At 35.5% G+C, this 16,296-nt stretch overlaps 1 protein-coding gene across 1 annotated transcript in view; it reads right to left on the minus strand.

Moving 5' to 3' along the window:
* Positions 1-489: 489 nt before the first annotated feature.
* Positions 490-16,296, minus strand: part of LIPJ (lipase family member J) — a 36,805-nt gene continuing 20,998 nt past the window's right edge. Inside the window, exons 5-11 of the mRNA XM_057736666.1 lie at positions 10,498-10,696; positions 9,880-9,989; positions 8,334-8,470; positions 7,822-7,968; positions 5,052-5,123; positions 1,728-1,799; positions 490-773 (exon numbers count right to left, since the gene is read on the minus strand). Coding sequence (XP_057592649.1) covers positions 540-773; positions 1,728-1,799; positions 5,052-5,123; positions 7,822-7,968; positions 8,334-8,470; positions 9,880-9,989; positions 10,498-10,696 — 971 coding nt within the window. The 3' untranslated portion in view covers positions 490-539. The remainder of the gene's footprint in view (positions 774-1,727; positions 1,800-5,051; positions 5,124-7,821; positions 7,969-8,333; positions 8,471-9,879; positions 9,990-10,497; positions 10,697-16,296) is intronic.

The following is a 16,296-nucleotide window of genomic DNA, read 5'->3' on the forward strand; positions in this document are numbered from 1 at the left end:
TCAGCATAGAGAAAAATTATCTTTCATATCAGCAAGTATTCTTCCAAACTCATTTCTAAAATGTCATATATGCTCATATTTCTTTGAACAAAAAAACCCCACCTTTCTCAAAAATCTATCTTTTGCAATTGAAAATATTTAAGATTATTGTTTCTGTTTTTAGTTATTTATTTTCTACTTAAAAACTCAACAGGGCTTCCTAGGTGGCGCAGTGGTTAAGAATCTGCCTGCCAATGCAGAGGTCACGGGTTCGATCCCAGCTCTAGGAAGATCCCACATGCCGCGGAGCAACTAAGCCCGTGTGCCAAAAAAAAAAAAAAAAAAAAAAAACTCAACAGACTGCTCTGGGTTGAGTTATAATCTGCCATTACCCTGATATAATAAATACCACTGATTTAATGAATGGAAAAACTAGGGACAATGCAAAAAATAGGATAACATTCCAGACTTTATTTAAATAACTGGAAAAATGTACGTAGTAATAAAAAATAGATTTTAACAAAGTATATGGGTCCTTCCACACAGAATACCATGGTTCTTTATGGAGTGCCTTGGATAAGATCAATGATTTCACGATAAACTTGATGGTATACATCTAATCCAAACAAAAAGTCTATGTGATTATAGTAAGAAATAGTTTTATGGTAAATATGGTTTGTGATTTCAGAAAGTAAAATTTTAACATCTTCAGGATCAGCCAACAAGTCACTCTCACCATTCCAAGTTGCAGTTGGCACGTTCATGTTTCTCACATTGTACAATGGAGAAGTTGTCTAAATACAAATAAGTAAAAATAAGAGTTTTCACAGGGAATAATACACAGAAGGTGTTATTTACTAACTATTTAAATGATAATTTAAAATACAATTCAAAAATAAGCTTAATCTAAAATAACTGTTATTAAGGAAGCAATGGTATGAAAAATTGTTTATTATAGTTTTTACTTAGAAATAAATCAGATACAAATTAAAACTAGTGAGTTTGTTCTGATCCAGAGTATTCAGTCATTCCATGGAGACAATTTCAGTTTTATTTATAAAGAATTAAAGTATTTAATCAAAATCTTTGGCTTGTATAACTATCAATATGTTTATCAGTAAATGATAAATATTGGCAGTCAAGGTCAAATATGATTTTATTGAATTTGATCTTTATGTTTTACTTCAAAATTTTACACAAGCAAACTATATTAGGCATTGTAGTTTAGCCAAGGTAGAAAAATATGGTGGAAAAGCAGAAAGTTTGAAGTAGATAGACTTGAGTTCTAGTACTTCAACACATTAGTCATCATGTGCAGACAATTTTTACCATCTTCTCATTAACTTCTACTTTTTCCTAATTATTGTATGTGTTTGTCTTATCTTCCCAAACACAATAAATAGTTTTAGGGTCAAGAACTATATTCTGCTTTTTATTTCTTATTTAACCAAGCACAGAGCTATGCATATTATAAACACAGTATTTTTCCTCTTGAGGGATGATGAATTATTCTATCGCTTGTCAACTTGTCTAGACTTATCTAAGATATTTGTTGTTAAAATACATAAAAAATATCAAAAAGCCACTTTGGTTGGAAATGAAAATATGGATCCAAATCAACATGATCTTCACCTACTAGTCCTTCTCACTGTATTGTTGTACTTTTGGGCTTTACAGATGAGTCTTTACAGCAATAATTATCTCAACTGATCAGGGAGATAGTTTTTAGTTTATACATAATTATGTACCTGATTAAAATGAACCAAGTTCAGAACAGGACTGCCCCAGTCAAAAGCTTTCAAGTGACTAGAATTAAAAAGCTGAAAGAAAAATTTAAAAGTAAGATTATACTCATTTGTTCATTACAGTGGCAGCTGATACAAGTTAGGTATGCACTGCACAGAAGGCCCTTCTGTACTGTCTGCTGATATATGTGTAGGTGGGCTTCTTTGTTTCTCTCTTCCTATACATAGCGTAAGAAATGGAAGAGCTAGGAGGTGGGGGGCAAGGGAATCTGCTGACTATATTTCTCCCATCTTCATATAAATGCACATCTTCCCACGGCCTTTCACCTTATTAAAGGGCGCCTATGTGTTTGGAGTAACATTAGACCTCCCCAGAAATACTCAACTGTGTCAACAGAGGTCAAAAGTGAGTGTCTAGGACTAAGTGCACTAGGACTAAGATGACACTGCCCTAAAAATTCTCGTTTCAAATAACAAGGCTCAAGAGCATGCCCCAGAAGCCATCCCTTTCTTCACCCCTTAACATTTGCAGCTTCACCACCACAGCCTGCTTTGAGCCTATTAGGTCTAATCTGATTATGTCCATTTTTTTCCCCCTATTATGTTTTTATTTCAAGAAGGTTAAGCCTCTCAGGTTACCCACCTTCTCTGGTACTATAAACTTTTTAAGTTTCCACTTATACACTATTTTATCTCCTCCCAACACTCCCCAACTCCTAAAACTCTATCAACTATAATATGGTCATCAAGCTATAGCTTAAAACTCTTCTCTGATTGTCAATCTGATTTTCTATGAGAATGCACATCTTTCCCTGCAGTTCTTTCCTTCCACCAAACCTGGTCAAGGTTATTTATGACCTTGACATCTGTAAACTTTGGTCATTTCTGAGACGTTTTCTCATGTTATCTATGAGCAGCACTTGACTAGTTGTTTATTCCCTTATCCTTGAGATCTTCTCTTCACTTAGTTTCTAGAATAACATAATTTCTTGATCTCTATTTTTTCACTCAGTGCTCCTTTTAAGTTTCCTTGTCATATTCAGTCTCTGCTGCCTGACCTCTTAATCTTTTCATGTCTCAGTACTCAATCTTCACTCCTCTTTTCTTTTCTATCTATAGTCACTCTATTTGTGTTCTCATCCCGTCTCTTGGCTTTAAATGTTATCCATATTCAAAGTGTGTATCTTCTTTTATAAGTCTCTCTGAGTTCTAGACTTCTATACACAACTTCTTATTCAAATTCACCACTTAGATGTTTAAAACAACATCTCCAAAACAGGACATCTTATCTTTCCTCTAAACCCCTCCCACCATCAAATCTCTCTGTCTCTTTTAATAGTACTTTCATCTTTTCATTACTTAGGCCAAAAACTTTGGAATCATCCAAGACTCTTTTCTCTTACCTCTCATGGAATCCATGATTAAATTTTGTTGGCTCCATTTTCATGATATACATGTATATTCATAATCTAACATTTTTTACCATTTCTACTGGGAATATATCAGTGCAAGCTATCAAGTCTTTTTTTTTTAGATTACTGCAATAATCTCCTAACTTTCTCATTGCTTCTGCTCTTGTCCCACTATAGTCTACTCACAGCAGCCAAAGTATTCCTTTAAAAATGTAAATCATGTTAAGTCACCTCCCTGCTCAAAAACCTGCAGTGGCTACCCACTTGATACAGAATGCCAAAGTCCTTACAATGGCATAAAGGTTCCTTTCTGACTCCCTCTTACTTTTCTGTCCCCTTTTCCTACTACTCGCTTCCTGAATCACTCAAGTCAGCCACATTGCCCTCTTAGCTGTGCCTATCAGAAATGCTCCTGACTAAGGGCTTTCCACTGGCTATTACCTCCATCTGGATGCTCTTCCCCCAGATGTTCACATTGCTAACTTTTCTCATCTCCTTTAAATCTTCTCACATGTTACCATCACTGAGGCTCGTCCTAACCTCTCTGTTCAAAAGGGGAACCCACTAACCAGAATCCCTAAACTTTCTTCCTGCTCTTTTCCTGCCATTTTCCATAGCTTCTATCACTATCTAATATTTTAATAATTTACTTATTTGTTATGCTTATTGTTTACTGTCTGTATATCTCATATTAGAAAGTAAGCTTAAGGCAGATATTTATTTTGTTCACTGATATATACCATAAGCATAGAACAGTATAGGGCACATACTAGCTGCCCAATAAATATTGTTTCAATGTGTGAATAAATGCAAAGGCTGTTTAGATTTCCCTGGCATAGCTTCACCAGAAATAAACTAAACCTAAACGTAAGTTGTAATAAATTTTTTAAATAATTTACCTCAAAACAATTACTTAGTAAATTTAAACTTTAAAATTTAAGTAAGCCCTTAACCAATATTAATAACACTTTAAAGTATCTAGTGTTTATTAACTTTAAAGAATACTCATAATCATCATCCTATTTAATTCTCATAGTATTTTTGTTAGGTCAGAGCTTTATTATTAATTCTATTTTTAAAATTAAGGAAACTGAATTCATAAAGATTAAATAATCTTGCTCAGTGTCACACGGGCAGTAAGGTTCAGAGAAAGAATTCAATGTTGGTATTTTAATCGCAGGCATAGTGTTCTTTCCATATTATCTTGGCTCTCAACATTAATATGGTATTCACATTGCATTTTTTGCTTCATCAATATTCATTCAACAAATATTCTTAAGTATCTACTATATGCCACGAACTCTTAGCCTCACAAATAGAGAAGTGAACAAAACTTGCTCATGGTCCTCATGGAATTCACAACTTAACAGAGGAGGAAGTGTAGTCTAGTGAAAGAGTAGGCACTGAGAGACCTCTATTCTAGTCTCAGTTTTTTTGTTTGCTTGTTTTTTTTTTTTTTAAAGAAATAGTTGTAGGGTTTCCTAGGTGGCGCAGTGGTTAAGAATCCGCCTGCCAATGCAGAGGTCACGGGTTCGATCCCAGCTCCAGGAAGATCCCACATGCCGCGGAGCAACTAAGCCCGTGTGCCAAAAAAAAAAAAGAAATAGTTGTAAATGTTTGGGTAAGTTAAATAATGGCCTAGATGATCCCTTGTCTACTGTTCTGAATGAACATTTTCTCATTTGTAAAATAAAAATAACTGTATTGCTCTGATCATTGCTTAAATTTAGAGGATCTAATAGATTATATTATTAGCATATATTATAAACTTTAAAGAATCATACAAATTTTTAATAATTTCATTTTATCCTTTGAAATTTATCACTCTATGGCAACAGCCTGATCTCTAGAATGATGAGATAAACTGTGAGAAGTGTAAACAAAATTTTATTAAAATGCACTTTAAAATTTATACCTGACTCCAGTGGAGCATATTTTGAACAGATGTTCCTGCTGGGTTTTGTGACATATACACATCCACACGACTCTGAGGGGTTAAAAAATTATTTTTATTCTTAGTCTAACCAGAGAAAACAATCTTTGACATTTATTAAATTTAAAAATTTCAAGGAAATTTAATTTCTAATAAATAATGTTAATAAAACATAAAATTATACTTAAATTAAATACATAAATGTACTTATTAAATATAAATTTTGCATTAATGTAGAAGCTATTGTTGGATTCCTAAGTTATGAGGTCCATTACCCAATACTGAAAATCAAAAGTGATGTAACACACACACACACACATCTTTTGAAAGCACTAAAGAACTGAAAAGATAGAAAGAAATTACCAGGACAAATGGAAGAGTAAAGACAAAGAACCCCAAGAGAAAAGCAAAGTACTGAAGCTACTTTTCCCTTAAGTTTATCTGCCAATCCCAGAAAATCTGAAGTTTCATTTTAAGAACTTAGCTAGTTAAGGAAAGCAAAAATCAGCTCAGGGCTTGCTGAGGACAGTTGGGAGATTTATTCCTTCCATAATAAACTGGGGTCCCAAAGTTCTACACAACTCAAAGTGAAGCTGAATCAGAAATACAGCAGTGCTCACGTCAATCTGTAACCTAGGTTTGCATTCCCTACGTACTCCCTGGGAACCTAAATCAGTGAACAAGACACATAAGGTCAATGTAATCCCTACCAAAATCTCAGCAAGTTATTTTAAGGATATGACAAACTGCTTCCAAAGTTAATATGGAGAGACAAAAGACCCCAAATAGCCAACAGAGTATTAAAGGGGAAAAATTGGAGGACTGACACAACACAACCTCAAAACTTGTTACAAAGCTACAGTAATCAAGACAGTGTGGTACTGGTGAAAGAATAGACTAATAGATAAATAGAGCATAATAGAGAGCACAGAAACAGACCCTATAAGTATAGTCAACTGATCTTTGACAAAAGAGCAAAGACAATGCAACAGAAAAATGATAGTCTCTTCAGCAAATGGTGTTGGAACAACTGGACATTCACATATCAAAAAAAAAAAAAGAATCTAGACACAGACCTTATATTCTTCACAAAAATTAACTCAAAATGGATCACAGGCCTAAATGGGAAATGCAAAACTATAAAACGTCTAAAAGATAACATAGGAAAAAAACCTAGATGACCTTGGGTGTGGCAATGACTTTTCAGATCCAGCACCAAAGGCACAATCCATGAAAGAAATAATTGATAAGCTGAATTACAAAAACTAGACAAAGTCTGGATTGTTTGATCACACATTTTCCAAATTACTACCTGTTCTTCCTTGCATGACAGCTTCCCTTCAGTTCTCTGAGTGACTTTGGCCTGGTTCTAGATACTGCAAGATTCTCTTCTGGTTTTTCATACTGCCTACAGGAAAGAAATGCCAGATCAGATCCTACCTTCCCATAGATCTTGATAGGCTCAAGAGGATTGCACCAAACTGAACTATACTATCACTCTTATTGTTTCCATACACACTGTGTGAAATTTTTCACTTAAAACTTTCCCTAATCCTAGATAACTTAGTACACAATCATATTACAATCTATGACACTGTCAAACTTTTGTCCCAGAAAGGAGACTCACGAATTTAAAGGCTAAGAAGCCAGAATATAAGTTTTCCTAATAGTTCACACACAAAAAAAGAGTTCTCAAATACACTATAATTACAGTAAATACATCAATGGCTAAATACACTGCCCAAAACACAGAATAAATAAAAAAGGCAAGCAGAAATAAAGTTTGTATGTATGACTCTTCTAGTCATTCCATGGTAGGTATATTACACTGGATGGACAGAAGAATATGAGAAGTCTTTTCTTTCTTTTTTTTTACCATCTATGACAGAAAGTATGCTGCTCACATCTTTTGGGAAAAGGGAGAGAATGGAGTTCATTTCTTCTATTATGAAGTGTTTCTTTCAAATGTATGTAATTGTCTATTTAGCCCGCTGAGACTCACATAAGATCTTCTTGAGGTTGAATAAAATCAATATATCCTTGTGGTACGAAATGTGTTTGGGAATTAAGAGAACACCTCTTTTTCTTTGACTAAATAAATTGGTTCTCATTGAGAACTTTCTTAAAAGGTTCAGGTGCAAGAACCAGCCAACTAGTCCAAATGCCACAATCGCTTTTTACCAAATCTGGATTTTTCACTTAATGTGCTGAAAAAAACTTAGAATGAATGCCTACTTCAAGAGAATCTCTATACAATCAATACAAATGGCCTTGGTAACAGTTTTAGTACCAAAACAGTTTCCCACTCCAGGAAGTCTGATGAATGCCAGAAGCATGTAAGTTAATTGGAAGGCACTAATTCTAATTACGGAAGGATCAACAAAGAAGGGAAAAAGCATTAGGTACCAGGATATAAAGGAGGAGTTATGGAAGACAAGTAAATAGAACACAACCTAAATATGTGAAACCTCAGGAAACTAATATCTAATAGCAAAGACTAATAAAGATATCTATCACTGCAGCTGCTCTCTGTTCTTTACAGAGATCAAGACAAAAAAGAAGCAAAATAATCCCAGCATGCTAATACAAATTAGTTCCATAATGTTGGTATAGTCACACAATCAGAAAGGCTAAGAATTTACAAATATAAATGGATAAAACATAAAATGATACACAAGGCATAAAATAAGCACTATTAAGAGATGCTTTCTAAAAATTGACAAAATACATTTCAAATACAACTTGTTCTCACCATATTTAAGTTCTTCAGGTCAAATCCAGATATCATAAGCAAGATATCATGGCAAATCTTACCAAAAATCTTCAGTGGACACAGCTTTGAACCAACAAATCTTTTAAAGGAGGTATGAGCTAAGAATTCTTTGCTGCCAGAAAAAAACTGTAAAATAAATTTACTTTATTCATATTTGGAAGACTAAAACAATCAATCAAAAATTGATGTGATGAGTTCTCTATGTTTACAACCAAATACATTATCTCACAGTTTAAAACATTTAAATTAAGGGACAAAACTTGGGAGCAGGATGTAGAGATGATTTGATTAATGGATTTTCTTTCATAATGAGTTGTCCCAAAGTATCATAAGTAAAATTCTATCCCTCTGTAGAAACAAAGGGAAATAAAGCCAAAAAAATTCACATCATACACATGACTGCACAAACATAGCCAAGACCTTTTATTTTGAAAGCAGAGAATCATTATTATTTTGGATTATCAACTACAAAAAGGAAAGGAATAACATACCTTGATCACTGACTTCCAGTTGTATGCCATTTTAATTAAAGGACTTTTTGAGTATTTAATGGAAAAAACTGGTGCTAAGGCAAAAAATATTTTGATTCTTTCAGCTATCTTTGGTATTGTGGAAAATGTTATGAAAGCTGAAAGAAAATAAGATATAAATACACTACTCTTAAGCAATTACTAGTATGTAAGAAATGACACAATGGCAAGTAAGTTCAATAAGCTCTGAACAATTAATTTACTCATTCATTTCTTAATTCATTTATCAAACATTTACTGATCACCCAGTATGACACACGCATATTCATCACAACATAATGCTGATTATCAGGGTCTAAAACAAATATGTATATCATAAATGAGGATTACTCTGCAATTAATCAGTTTTGTAAACCATAGTTTAAAAATCAGAAATAATATTGTACATTTATATAACTGGCAATGGTGAAAATGAAGTAAGTGAATTTTTCAGACACATGAATCTTATACTTTAGGTGAGAAATTCAATAAATGTCAAATTGTTTTAATATTTACTTTTAATTAAAAATTTCCTTGCCTTCTTGTATGGAGAACACTAAATGCTACTTTATATTTTATTGATAATTTAGAGTAATTAATATGACAAATAGTAGTTTTCCCTTTTTTGATATCTTATCAAGCTATCTACCTGCACATCTCTATTTTTATTGGTTGTTTTCTCCCTGGGTTCTGAGAAGTCAAAGAAGAAAAGAATTCTATATCTTATTATGAGTCAATTAGCTCTGGCATATCACCCATTTTTTTTCTTATTTAATTATTTTCTAGGATTCTTGGCTCCAGACAACTGAGCAGCTGTTGAAAATTCAGACTAAAAGTCACACATGGTTAATAAACATCAGTGAAAATATCTATGAGAAATGGGATGAGATTGTTATTCAACACACATTCTCTGGTAGAAAGTAGACTATTCCTGTAAGAAAATGATACTCTTCAGCCTAGGAAAGACTCATTTAATATTGGCATTTAGTATAAAATGGACTTTTCTACTTTCAAAATAGAAAGATTGAGAGTGAACAGGCTTACAATACCATGTAAGGAAATTACGTTAGGTCTCAGGGAATTTTTTTCTGAACGTGAAGTTTTACTCATTAGGTAGAAGCGTTAGTATGGTAAGGTGATGAAAGTTCTTTTCTAGTCATCTTTAAATACAGGAAGGCTTTCTTAAACTTTGTGCATTTCTTAAGTTTAATTTGCCCTAAATATAAAAACATAAATATCCTTTTAAAGTTTCTTACTCATAAATCCCTATGCTTCATTTAAAAAAAATTATGAAATTTCTATTTGTGAAACAATCACAGTGAGTTATGAGCTCACTGTGACCTTAAGGTGGATATCCAACTTATATACAATTGTAAACAAACAAAACCACAAACAAAACCTTGTTTTTACAGTCAATTCTTTGTGACTAGAGAAAATTATGTGGAATTTACCTACATCCTTAAGAAGTATATCTACAAATTTTAAAAGCATAATTAAGTAATAGTAGCAACAATCTTTCTTGCCATACCAATGGTAGTGCCTTGTGAATGGCCTACATAAAATATTTCCTCCTGTTGGGTTTGCTTCACAATGAAATCAATGGAGGCTGGAAGGTCATATTTAGCCATCTCATCAAAACTACAAAAGAAAAAGGAAAATAAAAATGTACTTTCTACTAATGTTATATTAACATTTGAACATAATGAATAGGTAAATACATTTAATGCATTTTCAACTCTCTTATCAATACGTTGTATATTATAGTATAATGTATCTATTGAATAGAGACTTCTGTGAGAATACTAAGCCAAGGAAGTAAAATAGTCACAAGACAGTCTTATAAAGAGGGTGCTTACATATTCTAAATACAGTGAAGCAGACTAAATATAATAGGTTAGAGTGAAACAATCGTTAAAGGAAGAGTAGGGTAGTCCAATAAAGGTTACTGCTGAAACCTGAGAAACAAGCTCAAAATCAAACAAGCACTCTTTAATTTCCAAGGCAAAATTTATATAAATTTTGATGGCCTATTAAAAGCCCTGAGTTGAGAAAAAGACTTAGGTATTATTTTATTTAATTCAAAAAGAAAAAAATTTTTTAATACACTTATAATATAAAGCAAAACATTATTTGGTTTTCCTTGTACCTGAAAGCCCAGAATTCTTTGGAATTTGTTTTTAGGTACAAGTGTTTCCTGGACCAGGTAGTCCCTCTGCTGTTCCCCATCCACACATCATAACCAGCATCTGCCAGAAGGAAGCCTAGGCTGTTGTTAGGAAGATTGGAAATCCAGCTGCTGGCAGATGTGAGCAAACCATGCTGCAAGTATACAACAAGCCTCTGAGCTAGAAAAAAATGCAGAAAATTTCTTTTAAAGTATTGTAGTGTCTACATGAGTACCTCACCTCAAATTTAATCTTTTAATATGTGACAGTTTGAAGATCTCAAAAATTGTATAAATAAGGTAAGTTATTAAGTTTAACCCCATTTTATGTCAGAGTTATTTAATACGGTTCACTAATGAATTTCTTTCAAATGACCAAGTGGGCAATTAGGTCATGTCACACTTAAATATACAAATTTTTAAGGATATAGAATATTCAAATATCTAATCATTTGCATACTCATATACATTTTAAATAGTATATTACATAAAATATACTTTCTATGATTTTCCCACTTTTTCATTTCATAAAATAATTTTATAATCGCATTTTTCACAGACATATTTCATATAGGTTTCATCATTAGAACCACTGTTTTAATCACCAGCCTTCCTAGAGCTTTAATTTACACTTCCAAGGTTTCTGAGACGCAGCACCTTTTGAATAACATGTGTACTCACTAGTAACTTTGTTTTAAGCCCCAAACTGCCATTCACACATAATCCACATCATCATCATTAGTACTGGTTGGCGGGCAATGAGGACCACATCACTGATTGTAGGCAGAGTATTGAAAGAACCTTGCATGTTGTAACACTCCAATGGCTAAAATATTCACGTTTCCTGTGATGATACAGGAAAGGGATGACTGGCTTGTATGGAATCTCTGATGGTGAAGAGGTAAAGAAGATGAGTTTAGTAAAGTAGCAGGATACAAAATTAATGCACAGAAATCTCTTGCATTCCTATACACTAACAACGGAAGAGCAGAAAGAGAAATTAAGGAAACTCTCCCATTCACCATTGCAACCAAAAGAATAAAATACCTAGGAATAAACCTGCCTAAGGAGGCAAAAGATCTGTATGCAGAAAACTTTAAGACATTGATGAAAGAAATCAAAGATGACACAAACAGATGGAGGGACATACCATGTTCCTGGATTGGAAGAATCAACATTGTGAAAATGACTGTACTACCCAAAGCAATTTACAGATTCAATGCAATCCCGATCAAATTACCAATGGCATTTTTCACAGAACTAGAGCAAGAAATCTTACGATTTGTATGGAAACGCAAAAGACCCTGAATAGCCAAAGCAATCTTGAGAAGGAAAAATGGAGTTGGTGGAAACAGGCTTCCTGACTTCAAACTATACTACAAGGCCATAGTGATCAAGACAGTATGGTACTGGCACAAAAATAGAAAGGAAGATCAATGGAATAGAATAGAGAACTCAGAAGTAAGCCCAAACACATATGGGCACCTTATCTTTGACAAAGGAGGCACGAGTATACAATGGAAAAAAGACAGCCTCTTCAATAAGTGGTGCTGGGAAAATTGGACAGCAACATGTAAAAGAATGAAATTAGAACACTTCCTAACACCATACACAAAAATAAACTCCAAATGGATTAAAGACCTACATGTAAGGCCAGTCACTATAAAACTCCTAGAGGAACACATAGGCAGAACACTCTCTGACATCCATCAAAGCAAGATCCTTTGTGACCCACCTCCTAGAATCATGGAAATAAAATCAAGAATAAACAAATGGGACCTCATGAAACTTAAAAGCTTTTGCACAGCGAATGAAACCATAAACAAGACTAAAAGGCAGCACTCAGAATGGGAAAAAATAGTTGCCTATGAAACAACGGACAAAGGATTAACCTCCAAAATATACAAGCAGCTCATGCAGCTTAATACCAAAAAAGCAAATAACCCAATCCACAAATGGGCAGAAGACCTAAATAGACATTTGTCCAAAGAAGACATACAGATGGCCAACAAACACATGAAAAGATGCTCAACACCACTCATCATCAGAGAAATGCAAGTCAAAGCCACAATGAGGTATCACCTCACACCAATCAGAATGGCCATCATCACAAAATCTGGAAACAACAAATGTTGGAGAGGGTGTAGAGAAAAGGGAACTCTCCTGCACTGTTGGTGGGAATGTAAGTTGGTACAGCCACTATGGAAAACAATTTGGAGGTTCCTTAAAAAACTACAAATAGAACTACCATATGATCCAGTAATCCCACTACTGGGCACATACCCAGAGAAAACCATAATCCCAAAAGAAACTTGTACCATAATGTTTATTGCAGCACTATTTACAATAGCCAGGACATGGAAGCAACCGAAATGCCCATCAACAAATGAATGGATAAAGAAGATGTGGCATATATATACAATGGAATATTACTCAGCTATAAAAAGGGATGAGATGGAGCTATATGTAATGAGGTGGATAGACCTAGAGTCTGTCATACAGAGTGAAGTAAGTCAGAAAGGGAAAGACAAATATTGTATGCTAACTCACATATATGGAATCTAAAAATGGTACTGATGAACTCAGTGACAAGAACAAGGACGCAGGTGCAGAGAAAGGACTGGAGAACTCGAGTTTTGGGAGGGTCGGGGGGTGAAGGGGAAGCTGAGACGAAGTGAGAGAGTAGCACAGACATATATATACTACCAACTGTAAAATAGATAGCCAGTGGGAAGTTGTTGCATAACAAAGGGAGTTCAACTCGAGGATGGAAGATGCCTTAGAGGACTGGGATGGGGAGGGTGGGGGGGACTTGAGGGAGGGTGGGAGGGGAGTCAAGGGAGGGAGGGAATACGGGGATATGTGTATAAAAACAGATGATTGAACTTGGTGTACCCCCCCAAAAAATAATAAATAACTAAATAAAATTAAAAAAAAAAAAGAAACATAATTATGAGGGATGGGGAATTGGGTAGCTATTGCTGAGTGCCAATGCTGTTTTGAAGAGAAAAAAATTATAGGCTCAGAGCAGTCAATTCAAAGCAAAGTATGAAAGACATAAGACCTCTTCGGCATCATCTAAAATCATTTTCTATAGTCAGAGGTGAAAATCATTGCCAGGACTTAATTATAAGAATAGTACAAGGTAGAATTTTCAGCCTTGGAAAGAACCCATGCCATGCTCAGGGACTTCATAGGGAAGTAGGACTCAGACTTGAGATGAGAATATCTGGGTAGAAGAGCTTCGGAAACTTGAATCCCAGACTTCCCTGAACTCAATGAGACTACAGAAGTGACCCACTCCTCTTTGTTAGAGGATAATGCCATCCTGACTTAGAACTTTCAGAACAAGTCTTCTCCTACTCAAGATCCCCCCCAATCCCTTCCTGGAAACAGAATCAGTAACTATTAACTGCTTAACTGAAGAAGTGTTGGATCTGCTGAGGGAAAGGAGAATTATACACTAAAGGAGCTACAAAATCTGGCTAATACCCATGTAACATCGGGAATTGGAAGAGTATGCCTGGGTATTGTATCAAAGAGGGAAATGTACATCTATATAGGTGTGGATAAGGGAGAGTTTATTCCTATGAGGGCACATTCCTATGACACAGGATTTAACACACTGGCAATGGTTCCAGGGGTCATGGTTCCAGGGGTCAGTTCTGACATTCTGCCGAGATTTCTTGGAAGCTAGAAAATTCCAGAATTGCAACAGCAGATTATGGAAGAAAGAATAAAAGGGCTTAGGTGAAGATATGCTCAAACTATTAAATAGGACCAGAACACCCACCATCTGATTTATGTGCCTTAGGAGAGGCTGGAGGATATTCCATTTACCAACCTGAAAAAAATACACTGGTGAGGACACCAGCAGAATATAAAAGCTCAGAAGTGAATGACTTCTGCTTCCATTTGGGAATATATACTAAGCTAGAAGTATCACTCCCATCTTTACAATGAAGTGAGTTCAAATTTATAACTAAAAAAAAATCATCAGAGAGCTGACGTCACAGAGCAAAAAGCTGGCCCCAAATCTGAGGAGAGACAGGTGCTTGCAGGGAGGCAGGAGACATAAACCCTTCTTTATGGGGGAGACACAATCAGAATAGCTCAGATAGAATAACTGAATGTAGTGCAGATCAAGTACACAGTCCACATCAGTATGAAGCTTCTGGGTTCAGTAGAAATTGGGAAAGTCCATCCTCTCTTGCAAGTTCTTTCCCATGAACTCTATGTGAGTCTCAAATAAAAGACTGGAGAGAATCTTAGAAAAGTGTCCATTGTGGTGCAGACTTGTGAGAGGGAACAGCAGCTATGCAGGAGGCGCATGAAGCTCTCCTTCGATTTTTCTCCACCTACCTCCAGAACAATACTCAGTCTGTGTGGGGGAAGGGGAGGGGACAGGAACGGCAATGAGCACTACACAGAGAACACTAACCAAACAAGTGCATGTGATGACTTGACAAACAGATGGCAGCCGGACACTGTTTTTAGCTCCCCCAGTGCTGTGCAACGGGCTCACAAAAGGAGTAGCTATGAAAATAGAGATGTAGGCAACACGTAGACCCATCATTTGGGCCCTCTCATGAAGGCAGATCCAGCTACTGCCAGAGCAGTATGTCCGACACGCCAGCGAACGAGATCTCACATGGTACCATCCTTCAAGCAAACCAAACCGGCTACTTGGAGACAAGTTGGGTACATCAGATCCTTTCTCTCCTAGAAAGGGCAAGAACTCATTATGACTAGGATTGATACACACTTTTGCTATGATTTGCCTTTTCTTCCACATAGGATCAAAGCCAGTACCACTACTCAGGAGTTCATGGAGTGCCTGATATGCCAACGTAGGACCCCATCATAACGTTACCTTGAATCAAGCAATTCACCTCAGGTCAAAGAAGATTCACTCATTGGTATACAGCCATAAAGGCCACTGGTCCTACCACATAAATACCATCAAGAGGCTGTCAGCTTGATAGAACAATGAAATAACACTTTAAAGACTCAGTGGAGATGCCAGTTGGGAGATGACATCCTATAAGTATGGGTGCTATCCTTCAGGAATCATTAAACACCTTAAACAAATGGCCATAATATATTACTGATTAATCAATAGAATACACGAGTAAGAGAAAAAGGGGTGATATTAGAAATGGTCCCATTCACTATCACTCCCAGTAACTCAGTCAGTGACTCATACTTTTTACCCTCGAAATTTTAGGTATTGTACATCTAGAAGCCCTAGTTCTCAGAGAGAAAACATTTCCACAATGGCATGCAGGAAACATGCTAATAAACTTAAAGCCGTATCTGCCACCTCGTCACTTTGGACTCCTCATGTTAGATGACTTGGAGGCAAAGGAAGGAATTACTATACTGACCCTGAGATAAAGAGTAACTGACCTTGATCATCATAGGGAGGTAGGGCTGCTGATATATAATGATGACAGGGAAAAATACATTTGGTATTCAGGTGATACACAGTGGTATTTTTTTGTTACTCCCATATCTTGTTTTAACTGTAAATACTTAAGCATGGCAACTATGACCTCTTAGGGAAATAGTAGCCCTTAGGGCTAAAGGCCTGCCTTACCATATCAGGGAAGACAGCCAAGAGGAGGGGAAATGTACAGTGGGTAGTGAAGGTGGGAATGTATGAATACCAAATATGGCTTTAGGATCAGATGCAATAGTTGATGTCCTAATTTGCCCCCCTGTCAACTTTCCTCTTGTAAGTTTTCCCACAAATTCTGATCTACCAGAACCCTGGAAAGC

This window comes from Hippopotamus amphibius, chromosome 5 (assembly GCF_030028045.1).
Source record: "Hippopotamus amphibius kiboko isolate mHipAmp2 chromosome 5, mHipAmp2.hap2, whole genome shotgun sequence".
NCBI classification, from domain to species: domain Eukaryota; kingdom Metazoa; phylum Chordata; class Mammalia; order Artiodactyla; family Hippopotamidae; genus Hippopotamus; species Hippopotamus amphibius.